At 40.3% G+C, this 13,476-nt stretch overlaps 1 protein-coding gene across 6 annotated transcripts in view; it reads left to right on the top strand.

Annotated features, from left to right (window-relative positions):
- The window catches only part of KLHL32 (kelch like family member 32), a 126,220-nt gene that overhangs the window by 37,038 nt on the left and 75,706 nt on the right, over nt 1–13,476 (top strand). For all 6 annotated transcript variants that reach the window (XM_069973590.1, XM_069973591.1, XM_069973589.1 and 3 more), the window contains 3 exons: nt 1,261–1,441; nt 6,220–6,327; nt 9,485–9,583. In XM_069973590.1, coding sequence (XP_069829691.1) covers nt 1,261–1,441; nt 6,220–6,327; nt 9,485–9,583 — 388 coding nt within the window. The remainder of the gene's footprint in view (nt 1–1,260; nt 1,442–6,219; nt 6,328–9,484; nt 9,584–13,476) is intronic.

The raw sequence follows: 13,476 nt of genomic DNA on the forward strand, positions 1-13,476 counted from the left end.
TATTGAGTTACTACACTATATGAGTGCCCCTCTTTGTTCATGTTTGTCCGTTCTTCTATGTAAATGAATATGTAACTGGCTGAGTGATAGGTAACAGAGGGTGATCATTGATGGAAGATACGCAGGTTGGGTCACAGTCACTAGTGGGGTACCACAGAGGTCAGTATTGGGTCTATTCCTTCTTAAAGTGTCACTGTCACTTCACAAAACTTTTGACATGTCATAGAGACATGTCAAAAGTTTTGATTGGGTCAGGTCTGAGTGTTCAGACCCGTACCAATGGGGAGATAGAGCCGGGAGAAGATGCGCTGCAGCTCTTCCTCTCCTAGCTCTGTGTCATGTGATCAGTCAGGCTTCAAGGAGCTACATTATAAGTCTGAATGATCATGTGACACGGGCTGCAGCGTGTCTTCTCCCGGCTCTATCTCCCGATCGGTAAGCGTCTGAACACTCAGACAAAGACCGATCAAAACTTTTGACATGTCTCTATGAGATTTGACATGTCTCTATGGGATTTGAGGTTCTGGATGCAACAAGGCTCTTGAATTCACTTTTGATTTTGTTGTCTAGAATGCCTTTGTTTCTCTTGACCAGTGTAGGACCCCCAACAACGAGGAAGATACAGCATAGTATGTGGCTATATTATAAGTTTCCCTTATTAAAATAAAAATGGGAGAACACATGAAATTGTGCTTGAACTGAGCCACAGTATATGCAATTGTTTGGTCACAAAATATATCTCCTATGTGCAGTATAAGGCCATGTTTACACAAATTATGTGTTGTACAAATCACGTCCGTTGTTGTGAATTGGGATGTGGGCGCACACTGATGCGCCCGCATCCCAATTCTTAAAAAAAAAAGGTCAACTGGTCAGTTCTTCAGAAATGATCTTCTCTGACAGCGTCCATTCTGTGACCCGGTCGGGTCTCAGAACGGCCGGTGTGTTTCCCCATGTGAACATGGCCTAATGATGGAAACTAGGCAGTTTTCTATTTCAAATTGTGTTTTTTGACAATGTAGTTTTTTTTTATAACAGTTAGGGATGAGCACATTTACAGTATTAACAAAGTGAAGCACTTTGTTAGCTTTAAGCTTCGGGTGGCTGGAAAAGCTTGATGCAGTCCTGGGAAACTGAGAGAAGTTTCCCAGGACTGGATCCAGCTTTTCCAGGCTTTTAATACTGCAAATTCGCTCATCTTTAAAAACAGTATATTTAGTACAAAACTTTTTAATTTCTTTCAAATATTTGCTTCTGCAGTACTCAAGAAATGTTAACAGGTCAGAGGCACTGCCAGTCCATGTCACACAAAGATGCTGTTCTGTCGGCATTAAATCAGCAGAGGAATGACGGTATACTGTGTGATGTCACGCTTGTTGCTGAAGAGCAGAAGTTCCATGCCCACAAGGCTGTATTGGCAGCCTGCAGTGATTACTTTCGGGTAAGTTTTCACAATTTTATTTATTTATTTTTTTTACTTTATTAGGGTGCAAATGCATTATCTCACAAAATAAAGACGACTCTCGAATGCTACCCATTGGAGTATTATGCCAAAAAATGGAGTCAAAACAACATAAAAGAAAATTGTTGAAAAAAACCCACCTCGCTCTTTATTACAATTTCTGTAGACGAAATCCATAGACCCCATTATAATTTCGTCCACTGCTACTTTACCAGTGAGAGCAGAGATAAAGGGTTGGACCGTGCTGCTCCCTCGTTCTAGTGATCGGCAGGGGTCTTAGGATCCTGGATCTCCACTGAAACAAACCTCTGATATGTCAGAAGTTTGTTTGATAGGTATGCTTCAAGTTAAGCCTACATGCAAAGTTGCTTCTTATTAAGATACATTTGAGCAATAGAAAATATGATTGCAGTAGTGCACCTTGATCAAAACATTGACAGTGGTGTGTTGGGCACTTTTACCCAAACTTTAAGTTCTCAAAACTGTAGCTTAACTCAGATTTCAATCATCCATAATCCAATAATTACTTCCAACCAGAAACTATGGAAAAATGAACAAATTTATAGTGGTTATCCAAGAGTTAAAAAAAAACATGGCTGCTTTCTTTGAAAAACAGCACCACTCTTGTTCTGATTGTGTGTGTCGTATTGCAGGTGAATGGAAATGAGTTGTAAAATCACACATAACTAGTGATGAGCGAATAGTGAAATATTTGAATATTCGATATTCGAACGAATATCTCCAGAATATTCGATCGAATATTCGATCCCATTAAAGTCTATGGGAACAAGTATTCGATTATTGAAAAACATCTATTCAACCACTTGGAGGTAAAAACCGAAAGCTGGGGGATTTGAACGCTTTTCGAATATTTTTCGAATATTCGGCGAACTATTCGATGCGGGAGCCGCCGCTGGAACCGGGGAGGTGAATGGACGTCTTTTCTTTCAGCCACCTCCTCCCCGGCTGGAGCTAAAAATAGCCCCCACGCTGGAGTACCCCTTTAAATACATCATTCACAGCTAAAAACTGTCTATGTAGAGAGATGAGATGGACTATAGGTTCAATGAGGGATCGGGTTATATGGTGCCCACAGAAGTCTTTAGAATATAGAGGAGGAAAGGGAGTTATCTTCAGAGTGAGACAGTGTCATATCTTGCCCCAGTACTTGATTTACAGCTGACACTGCTCAGTACTTCTGTAATATCCTCCATGTTACTGCTGCTTCTTATGGTGCTATAGAGTTATATGGGAGCAGAATCTCCTGTTCTGTGTGTGCAGTGCATGGGAGACAATATAGCAGATAATCTCCACTCACTAGTTCCGGGACAAATAAAAGTTAGGGATTAAAGGAGAAGTCTGACGGATTATAAAATCCGGAAACGGGCAGAGGGGGAATGGATTACAAGTACTAACTTACCACTACCTCTGCCCGTGGTCAGCGACGGACCAGCCTCGGGACCCCCACCAGAAGTCATTTTCCCCCAAATTTGTCATATAAAAAGGCCTGTGCCGGCTGATGGACTGGCTGCTCAGCCAATAAGTGACTGGAGCGGCGTCCCACCCTAGTCACTGACTGGCTGGGCGGCCAGTCCATTAGTCAAGTCATGATGGAGATCCTGGAGCCCGGCGGGGTCCCGTGGCCGGTCCCGCCACTCACCACGGGCACGGGAAGAGGTAAGTTAGTACCCCCCCTGTCCCTGTAGTTTCCCCCCTGGCCCTGTCGGATTTCTCCTTTCACATAGCCAGACATTATATGACATCATTTTTAAGGTAGAACCAAAACCAGCTGGACTCCTGCCGACACAAAACTTCCCTTCTTGGCAACAATAGCGCATGTGACCACATAGATTGTATCCACTAGCGACGCTCTCAGATCGCGTACATGTCACTCTAATGCCCCACCCCCCTTTTTTTGTTTTGTTTGTACAAGACCCTCAATGATATTTTGCACAACATAATACAAAACAAGAGAGAAAAATACATAAATGATGATCTCATAGTTCGTTATACGTTATGCAGATGGAGTTTATTGGCTTCATCTCTATGAAAGGTCAAAGCTGTTTTCTTTGACTGCCTCTTCATCTTTTAATAATGATAATAACATATGTTCACATTAATCCACTAAAGAGCCATGATAACATTAAAGTGGAGTACATCAATTACCATTCTTTACCCTAATGATGTTTTGCTGCACATCAGAGCTCAGTTATCAACCACAAATAAAGCCAAACCATTTCCTGAGCCCTGTATGTGCAGGCTTCTTAGTCCTAGTAAATGATGGCATATTGGTTGTGTCATTTGCAGCAAAGCAGGAGGGTGAGTACAACAATACCATTTCCTGGAAGTGTTCAGAAAACCACAAATCACAAAATCTGATTACGGTGAAACTGGTTCGGGGCCATTTCAGTAATGAGATAAGTCGGCTATATAGCTAGCTATCCTCTAATAGACAGGAATATAGCAATGTCCATGATCTGAATCAATCGTTTTATAAGCAATGATTTTTTGGGAACCCTGTAGTGTTCGGAAAAGATATTGATATATGGTAAAATTTTAGAGTTGGCCACATATCTGGGTTTCTGAAATTTTATTTAAGTGAAAAGTTTTTTTTAAATTATAATACTTAAAGGGAATCTGTCACTAGGTTTATGGTTCCTTAAATGAGGGCAGCATAAACTGGTGACAGAAATGCGGAACAGATCAGTGTATTACTTACATCATTCTGTTCAGCCGTTCTCCTAATATGCAGGAGAATAGGATTCTTGCCACACCCCTCTCCCTGCCCTCCAGCTGCTGATTGACAGTTGACTGCCTATACACAGCATGAATACATAACTGCCAATCAGCAGATGGTGGGTGGAGTTTTCTGCTTCTCATGAATATCCAGGACTACTGGGCTCATGCACATAATGGAGAGGACTACTTATTGTCCATGTCATTCCACATGTGAAAAGACAATGAGACATGATGAAGTAGTGTATGTCATTAAGTGAAGTAATGAAGTGTGAACATGTAGGGTCATACACAGTACTTTGTCCAGTGGCATAGCTACCACGCAACTGCTATGGGGCAGTAAGGGGGCCCAGGAAAGCGTGGTCTGCCTTCATGGTACGCCACTAACAGCACCTGCCCCACGGACTGTTGCTCACAGCCCCCCCCAGGGGACTACCTGTGGCTCACACCATCACCTGCAATCCCCCCCCTCCCCCCCCCACACACACACACACTCACATGGCCCAGTGCAGTTCCCCGGCCTTTGTTCTCCCAGCTCCAAGATGCATGTCTGATGTCACTTGTGCACCAAGAAGCTAAAAGAATGAAGGAACGCTGGGGGAGCTGAGACAGGCCAGGTGAGTATGAGGGAGGGAGTACGTACACCATCCATGGGATCACATAAAGTTTTTTGCAATGGGGCCCCATGAATCATAGCTATGTGGCAGGGGATTATCTGGAAGAGCTATACAGATGGAGTATGCATATAACTGACCAAACTTATGTAAACAATGCACAGTGAACAAGGCAAGTAGAGCCAATCAGTATACTCTGTATTATTGGAGTGCATTGACTGTCTAGGAGTGCCTTTCTACAGTACTAGATGTATTGTACTGACCTTGGATGCCAGCTGAGGATAGCTCCATCCTATTTTCTCTGCACATTGTTAATACTATTCAGGACAATGAATAAGCTGTTCAACTGAGTTTCAAATGGCTCTTTCACACAGGTCGATTCTGCTAGAAGTTCTTATTCGAAAAATAATCGGCCTGTGTAAAAGTGTCAGTGATCAGCCGAGGAGCCCTCACTTTTTTGCAATCCTCATTGTTTACCCGTTGCACATCTTCCTATGTAAAGAGGAGATGTGCAGCTGATAGCAGTGTATTTAAATGGCCGCACAAACAATACAAGGATCGTTCATGCCACTGGGCCGATTAGATGTGCTATGTAAAGGCACTGCAAAGCTGATCGACACTCATTTGCTGAAGCAGATGGCCAGGATCTTCACCTATAAAAGGACCCTAGTTTATGTCTTTTATTAATTCTAATTAGTGATTTGTTTTTTGTTCACTTTTCTTTGACAACTTCAGATGTTATTTCTAGAATGAAAATACAGATTTTATGTGAGAATAAATATATAGGAATTAAAAAATGCATACTTCAAAAGGTATTTTTATCTGGGCATGTAACCTTTTGAGGGAGATATATGAACACTGCGCCCCTGGTGCAGATTTGCTTCTTCTCCCTGGTGTACACCTGCCTGATGGGCGGGCAGAGGGCGCGGCAAGGTGTAGAGAAGGCATGGCCTGATTTATTAAGGTTTATGCCTGGAAACAGACTGATCGCTGGGGGTTTGAACGCCTTGATCCCCAGTAGTCCTTTGAACAAGGACACAATTGTCCATTTACTGCGGGATGATTGTGTCCCACTCTCAGGATCGGTGGAAGTCTGAGTAGTTGGTACCAGAACAAGCAGCTTGTTGTCTCCTATCCTTTAGAAAGGGGATACTATGCCCAGATGAGAATACCCCTTTAAGCTCTGTATTTTGTCCAACAAAACTTTTTTTTTTTTTAGATGCCCAGGCTGCATGACAAAAATAGAATGTACCTCCTTCCTTCACTCCCCCCCACCCCCTAGCAGCCTCCATTATTGTGACACTCGTTCTCATCATTGTTAGTGATCATTGTTTATGATCAGCTTGGTTGTGCATGTATTATTCCATGTTTCCCAATCATCTAATACAGTTCTTATTTATTACATAGGCAATGTTCAGTCTGTGCATGGTTGAAAGTGAAGCGGATGAAGTCAATTTACATGGTGTCACCAGTCTTGGATTAAAACAGGCCCTTGACTTTGCCTACACTGGACAGGTAATTTTACATTTTGCTTTTATTTCTTCAATTCAGAGAGGAAAAAAAGGGAAATTTTGGCAGCACATCTATGACTCTGTTCACACTGCAGGTTGCGCGCTGCTTGTGGCTTAAGTACAGACAAAAAACAAAAGGTGCAACAGCAACCCACAGGTACAAGGGCTTACCGTATATACTCCTCCCAGCGTACACACGGTAAACACCTGCTCTGTAGATATTAGCAGTTTCAGTTTATTTTTATTCAGCTTATATTTATTCTCCTAAACTAGTGCAGTCTCTACTGCAGAGAGCGGTCTCACAGCCAGGCACTAAACGGGTCTAATTTTTTCACCCCTAGAATGGTTGGATGCATGCAGAATGTTTATTTTATTTTTTTGGTTTGTAAGAAGCTCTCCTCCAAAAGAAAAACAAAGCTTTTGTTAGAGGTAGTTCTAATCTTGACCCTTTGAAAAGTCTTGAACCATGGCTAACCAAACCAGAAGTATAGTGTTAGTATTGGTGGTCACTAGGTCAAGTATCTTTAAAGTGTCTGGGTGTTTGAGTAAAGGTGGTAACCAGGTTGGTCATCCTTTCAAGTGTCTTGGTGATTTAAAGGAGAAGTCTGGAGAAATTGTTTATTAAAGTATTGTATTGCCCCCCCAACAGTTATAAAAATCCCCAATATACACTTATTACAGGAAATGCTTATAAAGTGCTTTTTCCCTGCACTTACTACTGCATCAAGGCTTCACTTCCTGGATAAAATGGTGATGTCACTTCCTGGATAACATGGTGATGTCACTTCCTGGATAACATGGTGATGTCACGCCCCGACTCCCAGAGCTGTGCGGGCTGTGGCTGCTGGAGAGGATGATGGCAGAGGGATGCTCAGTGTCCCTCCAGTGCCCTGTGTCCCTCAGTGTCCCCCTGCCATCATCCTCCCCAGCAGCCACAGTCCGCACAGCTCTGGGAGTCGGGTTGTGACATCACCATGTTATCCAGGAAGTGACATCACCATTTTATCCAGGAAGTGAAGCCTTGATGCAGTAGTAAGTGGAGGGAAAAAAGTACTTTATAAGCATTTCCCATAATAAGTGTATATTGGTGTTTTGTACAACTTTTGGGGGACAATACAATACTTTCATAAAAATTTTCGCCGGAATTCTCCTTTAAGTATTGGTGGTCACTCGGCTGATTATATATTGGTTGGCATAACAGCTATATTTGTATTAATTAACCATTTTAGTTGAAAAAAACGTAGGGACAACCCAGCTAAACAAGGACAAAACAAAACTCGGCACTTGGCAACTGAAAACAAGCAAAAATTTGTTAATCTGGGCCTTTATGTACAAATGTTCCTTAAGTGATGTAGTGTTAAATGGAACTTATATGACAAGCTATTTAATGGTATTTTTAGGAGAAACAACTTTATCATTGTCATTATTATTAAGATCATTAACCAAAGTGCTGAACATTGTAAAATAACAATATAGAACGCCTTTGCCTGCATTTCCCAGCTGTGATTTCTTATTAGTTAATCTTTGGAGCCATCTAGTGGCTAATACGTATATTTTTAGTGTCTTGCTATTAACAATTGAGTGTCCGACTATAGGGCTGGATTCACATGACTTTTTAGGCTTCTTTCATATGTATATAATTTTGTGGTATACTTTAGACACCCAGAAGATGTATACCGACGTATACAAGAGCGTGTTCACTATAACGATCAAGCATTAGCGATTATCTGTCCGTGTAATAACACCCAATAATCACACGACAAATAAAAAATCATAAATTTTTGTCTTTCAACATGTTAAAAAGTTATCCTAGGTAGTTCGCCGATTGTTTGCATATCTGTTCGTGTAATAAGATGTTGGCCGATAAAACATCTTGTGTGGGTTGTTCTGAGGAACGATTAGCAATCATATAACGACGTAAAAACAATCATTCATAAAAGTAATCCGTAAATGTAATAACCTCAGAATTGTTTGCTACAAAATTGTTAGTTTTCACTAGCGATCGATCCTTATGGCGAATTTTTAAACGTTAATCACTATGTGTAATGCTGCCTTTAGGGTCATATTAGACGAAGCGATTTTTTTAACAATTAACAATCGCAAACGAGATTGTTTATCGTTAACCTGAAAGCGTTCACTGTATTACACAGAACAATAGTGTTTAGTTACAATCGTTACAGTCTTTACACTAGGATAATTACGGCACTACCGACCGGAGGTAGAAGTCGCATCCCTGCTCCCTTAGTCCCAAAAATAACGCTGGTGGTGCTCTATCAACACAGAGGTTTGTACAGAAAATAGTTTCCTTAAAAGTACTTGAAAAGTTGAGGCACTCACCACTGTGCAGGTACATAGATACAGACGAGTGAATTGGCGACAGTCTGTTTCGCGTGTCTAATCACCACGCTTCCTCTCGGGCCGAGAGGAAGCATGGTGATTAGACACGCGAAACAGGCTGTCGCCCATTCACTCGTCTGTATCTATGTACCTGTATTTATGTGAAGAAAGAAACGTGATTTTATGAAGACACAGTGGTGAGTGCCTCAACTTTTCAAGTACTTTTAAGGAAACAATCGTTACAGTAATTGTTACTATGATCGTTTACTTTATCTGATCCCAGCAAAAGGAACGATTTGGAATTACACTGAACGATTAGTGAACAAATGCAGAATTACAGAGAACGATTATCGAACAATTAACAATGATTTTAGGGTCAGATCCAAGGGCCCTATTACACGGGACGAGTATCATGGGGAAAATCAGTATAATGTTCGAATTTTAAGATGATCGCCCTGTAGTTGTTGATCATCAGTTTAGATCTGACCCTAAAATCATTGTTAATCGTTCACTAATCTTTGCTGTAATTCCGGATTTGTGCACTGTAGTTCCGCATTCGTTCACTAATCGTTCAGTGTAATTGCACCACGTTCCTTCTTCTACTGGGATCAGATGGAGTAAACAATCGTAGTATCTATCCTTGTATACAGAGAATTATGCCTTTTATAGCACATATAACACACCCATAAAATGACACAGGTATCAGGTTGCCCTTTTCTATTGTGTACACTTGTTCTATCAAGCTCTTTGGCAGTAGGCTATGTTTAGCATAGTGTATGTATTGGCAAACTTCTCATTACTTAATGTTACCTTTGTTTTCATAGATCCTGTTGGAGCCAGGAGCGATTCAAGATGTTTTGGCAGCTGGCAGTCACTTACAGTTACTTGAGCTCTTGAATCTCTGTTCTCAGTATCTAATCCAGGTAATCACAAGAATGAATACACAGATCCGATATATAATTCTTCTCTTATACTTAAAAAATTAAATAATAAAGATGGACGGAAGAACTCAAGGAGAGTCAGGAAGTCAAGAGATTCCAGCCCCGATTCCATTTAGCTGTTTCAGTCCTTGTGAAAATGATGTTGTTCCTGATATATGAAGTGGCCCCAGTCCGATACCCCACAGAACAGGAGGAAGATCTAAAATTTCTAAATTCTTTACCCCATTACATGAGAAGTACAGGGTTAACATTATCAAACTTCCCAACTCAAGGGACTCTGGAGGACGTTCTGCTGCTTTAAATGGGAAGAAAGTGCCACCAAATTTAATACCAAATTACTGCCCCCTAGCCACAACTTTTTATTTAAAGCAAATGTACCCTGTCGCCACCGGCAGGGTGATCCTCGTGGCAAGGTCCTTTTTCTCTCTTTCCTGTTTCCCAGCACAGTGCTAATATTGTCTTGTGCACTGGCCTGGCTCTATGCACTGGAGGTGGGCCCAGCGCCCCCCCAGTGTGACAATATCCCCTCCCCTTTGTGACGCGGCCCTGTTGTTTCTAATGGAGGTTCTTCACAGAGGGTAGGGGATATCGTCACACCGAAGGACGCCAGGCCTGCCTCCAGTGCATAGAGCCGAGCCTGTGCAAAAGAGGAAAACTGCACTGAGCACTGGAAGCGGTCAGCATTTCGAAGAAAAGACCAAGCCACTGGGATCACCATGCCGACACCGACCGGGTAATGTAAAGAAAAAAAGAAAAAAAATTGATGTACCTGATGGTACATTTGTTTTAATAAATGGCAAGTGCATCATCTGAAGTGCCCATTGTCGGATTTGCATTTTATCAAAAGCCGCAAATGCTTTCCGGTGTAACAGGCCACTGTATACTGTATACCCTGAGTATATTTTGGCCTAGGCTAGAATATACCCTGAGTATATTTTGGCATAGGCCAATTTAAAACCTTTCAGGCCTTATTATACCTCCATGAAATCAGTAGCATTGAGTGATATACACAATGGGGAAGATTCATCAAACATGGTGTAAAATAGAACTGGCTCAGTTGCCCCTAGCAACCAATCAGATTTTCACTCCTCACAGAGTTTTTGGAAAATGAAAGGTGTTTGGTTGCTAGGGGCAACTGAGCCAGTTCTACTTTACACCAGTTTGATAGATCTCCCCCTATGTTTTATTGGGGATTCAGCTTTGTCTGCTAAGTTAAGTGAGAAGCTGACGGATGTAACTCTAAACACATCGGGGACATTTATCATTGTGTTTGTGCTAATAAGGAGATTTTGTGCACTTCATAAAAATCTGCGCAAGATTTATTAAGGGCTTTTCACTGCCTGCATCTATTTTTTGTTTTTGCACTGGGAGAGGGCACGGTTTTCTATTAGCTACTTTTTTCATTAAATTTATCATGTATGAATCTTACGTTTTTTCATAAAAAATTTAGCAGCGGTAATCCACTCCTACCCTAGCAGGGTATAGTTTGGTCTAGGACAATTTATCCCCCAGGGTATAATCTGGCCTTTTCCTTCTCCATGGCATCCTCATCTTATCTCTACAGTATGTAGCGGCAAGTATATGACCCTGATACATGCGTTTTGCCCTCTTTGTGACAGTTCCATCTAGCTATATGTCAGCTAGTTACAGACTGTCATATGAAATGTTAGGACACTGCATGTAAAGCTTTTTATTTTATAACATATACTATGTGGACTATATAAAATACAAACTGCAGTAATGTATAAAATAAAAAGGTCACAGAATCACCATTTCTTTCTATAAAAAAAAAAAACAAAGTATAATCTTGGCTTGAATACCTCATATTTTCCACAACAACCTTCAACAAATGTCTCTGACATCGATTGGGGAAGTTTTTGTCTCAGTTTTTGTCTCTTCTACATGAAGAATTTTTTCAGCTGTAAGGAATGTCTGTTAGGTTAGGGTCGTTGTCGTTAGAGATTAGCGCATCTCGAGCGTGCTCACGTTTGACATTTGATTACCGGTGGCTAAAGAAGTTGGATGCAGGCCAAGGAAGTTTGGGAAAACATGGACGCAGCTATAGGCTATGTAAACACAACGTCAAAAATATTGAAAAGGCGGCTGATGTCCATACTTTAAAAATCATCTGTTTTTTGCCGCGATTTAACTGACTGCAATGGCAATGCATTGAAGTCAATGAGAAGATGGACGTCCAGTGCACACAATTGAATAACAGATGTTTTCACCGCGGACGTCAAAATAATGAGCATGATCATTATTTTCAGACGTCTTTTGCAAACAGCGGAGGTTTTTTATTAGTTGTTCACACACAGTTTTTCTTTTCTCACTGTTCTTTCTCCGTTTTTACTATTAAATTCAATGGACTTTTCAATAAAGCCGTATCCAAAGAGCAATTAGTAACCAAACTAGAATAATGTACCAGGAAAGGCCAGACAGCTAAATGACGTCCGTTATTTTAGACTCAAAATACTGGACGTCATTTTAAACGGAGCTTAAAAATCTTTGTGTGAACATAGCCATAGGCTGGAGAAGGGTGTCAGGTGATCAGGAGCTAAGCCCACTAGGTGATCTAGGTGATCCTGCATCAAGATGCTACAGTCTATATCAGAATGCTAAGTGGTGGAGACCTAGTAATATACTATAGGCATATATATATGTATATATATATATATATATATATATATATATATATATATATATAATTTTACCATTACAGAAAACATTCTGGACTTCTTTGTTACAATAAATTCATTAGATTACACTCTAAGGCAATGTTCACACGGTGCTTGGTGCTTAACCAAACCATTGCAGTAATCATAGAAGTCCCCCAGGGACTTCAAGTTAAAGTACAAATAAAAAAATGTTGTTCAATAATAAAAAATCCCATCCCATAATAAAAGTTTAAATCACCCCCCCATTCCTATTTTATAATTAAAAATAAACATATTTGCTATCGCTATGAGTGAAATTGCCCTAATTATCATATTTGTGATCTCACACAATAAACGTCGTAAGCGCAAAAAAAGGCCAAAGTGCTAAATCACAGATTTTTCGTCACATCAAATCTGGAAAACTTGTAATAAAAAGTGATCAAAAAGTCGCATATCTTCAAGTATGGTACTGATATAAAGTACAGATCATGGCACAAAAAATGACACCTCACACACCTGTATAGACAAATAAAAAAGCATTATACGAATGGCAATAGAGCAGTTTTAAACACATTTTTTTAAAAAAGGTTTTAATTTTTTAAAAGCAGTCAAATAAAATAAAAGGTATATAAGTTGCCTATTGTTGTAATTGTACTGACTTGAGGAACATAGAGAACATGTTGGATTTACTACAGGGCAAAGGGCATGAACACAAAACCCCCCGAAATGGATTTTTTTTATTTGACTGTGCAAATAATTTTTTTCAGGTTTTGTTGCATATTTTATGGAAAAATAAGTCTGTCATTGCAAAGTACAATTCGGCTCATATGGGTCTGTAGGTGAAAAAAACGCAAGCACTATGGCTTTGTAAACATGAGGAGGAAAACATGAAATCACAAAAAGTGGCTGAGGAGGGAAGGGGTTAATACACTGTGTGCATTGGGCGGTAGTCATTCCATTGACTTCAATGCATTCTATTGAGGGCTATTAAAATGCGGTAATAACGGACGTAATTTCAAAAAGAGGACCCCTTTTCTCTTTTTTATACTTAAATCAGTTTTTGCAGGTAGTGACTTTAATTTGGTTGTGTGAAAAGCAAGAGATTTTAAGCGAAAATAATATATACCAGAAATATAGAACTAGTCCCTATAATGATATAATATGAAAGTATTTACAACAAATAAACTAGTACTAGTATCATCTACAATAATAAAGAACAGT

This window comes from Dendropsophus ebraccatus, chromosome 6 (genome assembly GCF_027789765.1).
Source record: "Dendropsophus ebraccatus isolate aDenEbr1 chromosome 6, aDenEbr1.pat, whole genome shotgun sequence".
NCBI lineage: Eukaryota > Metazoa > Chordata > Amphibia > Anura > Hylidae > Dendropsophus > Dendropsophus ebraccatus.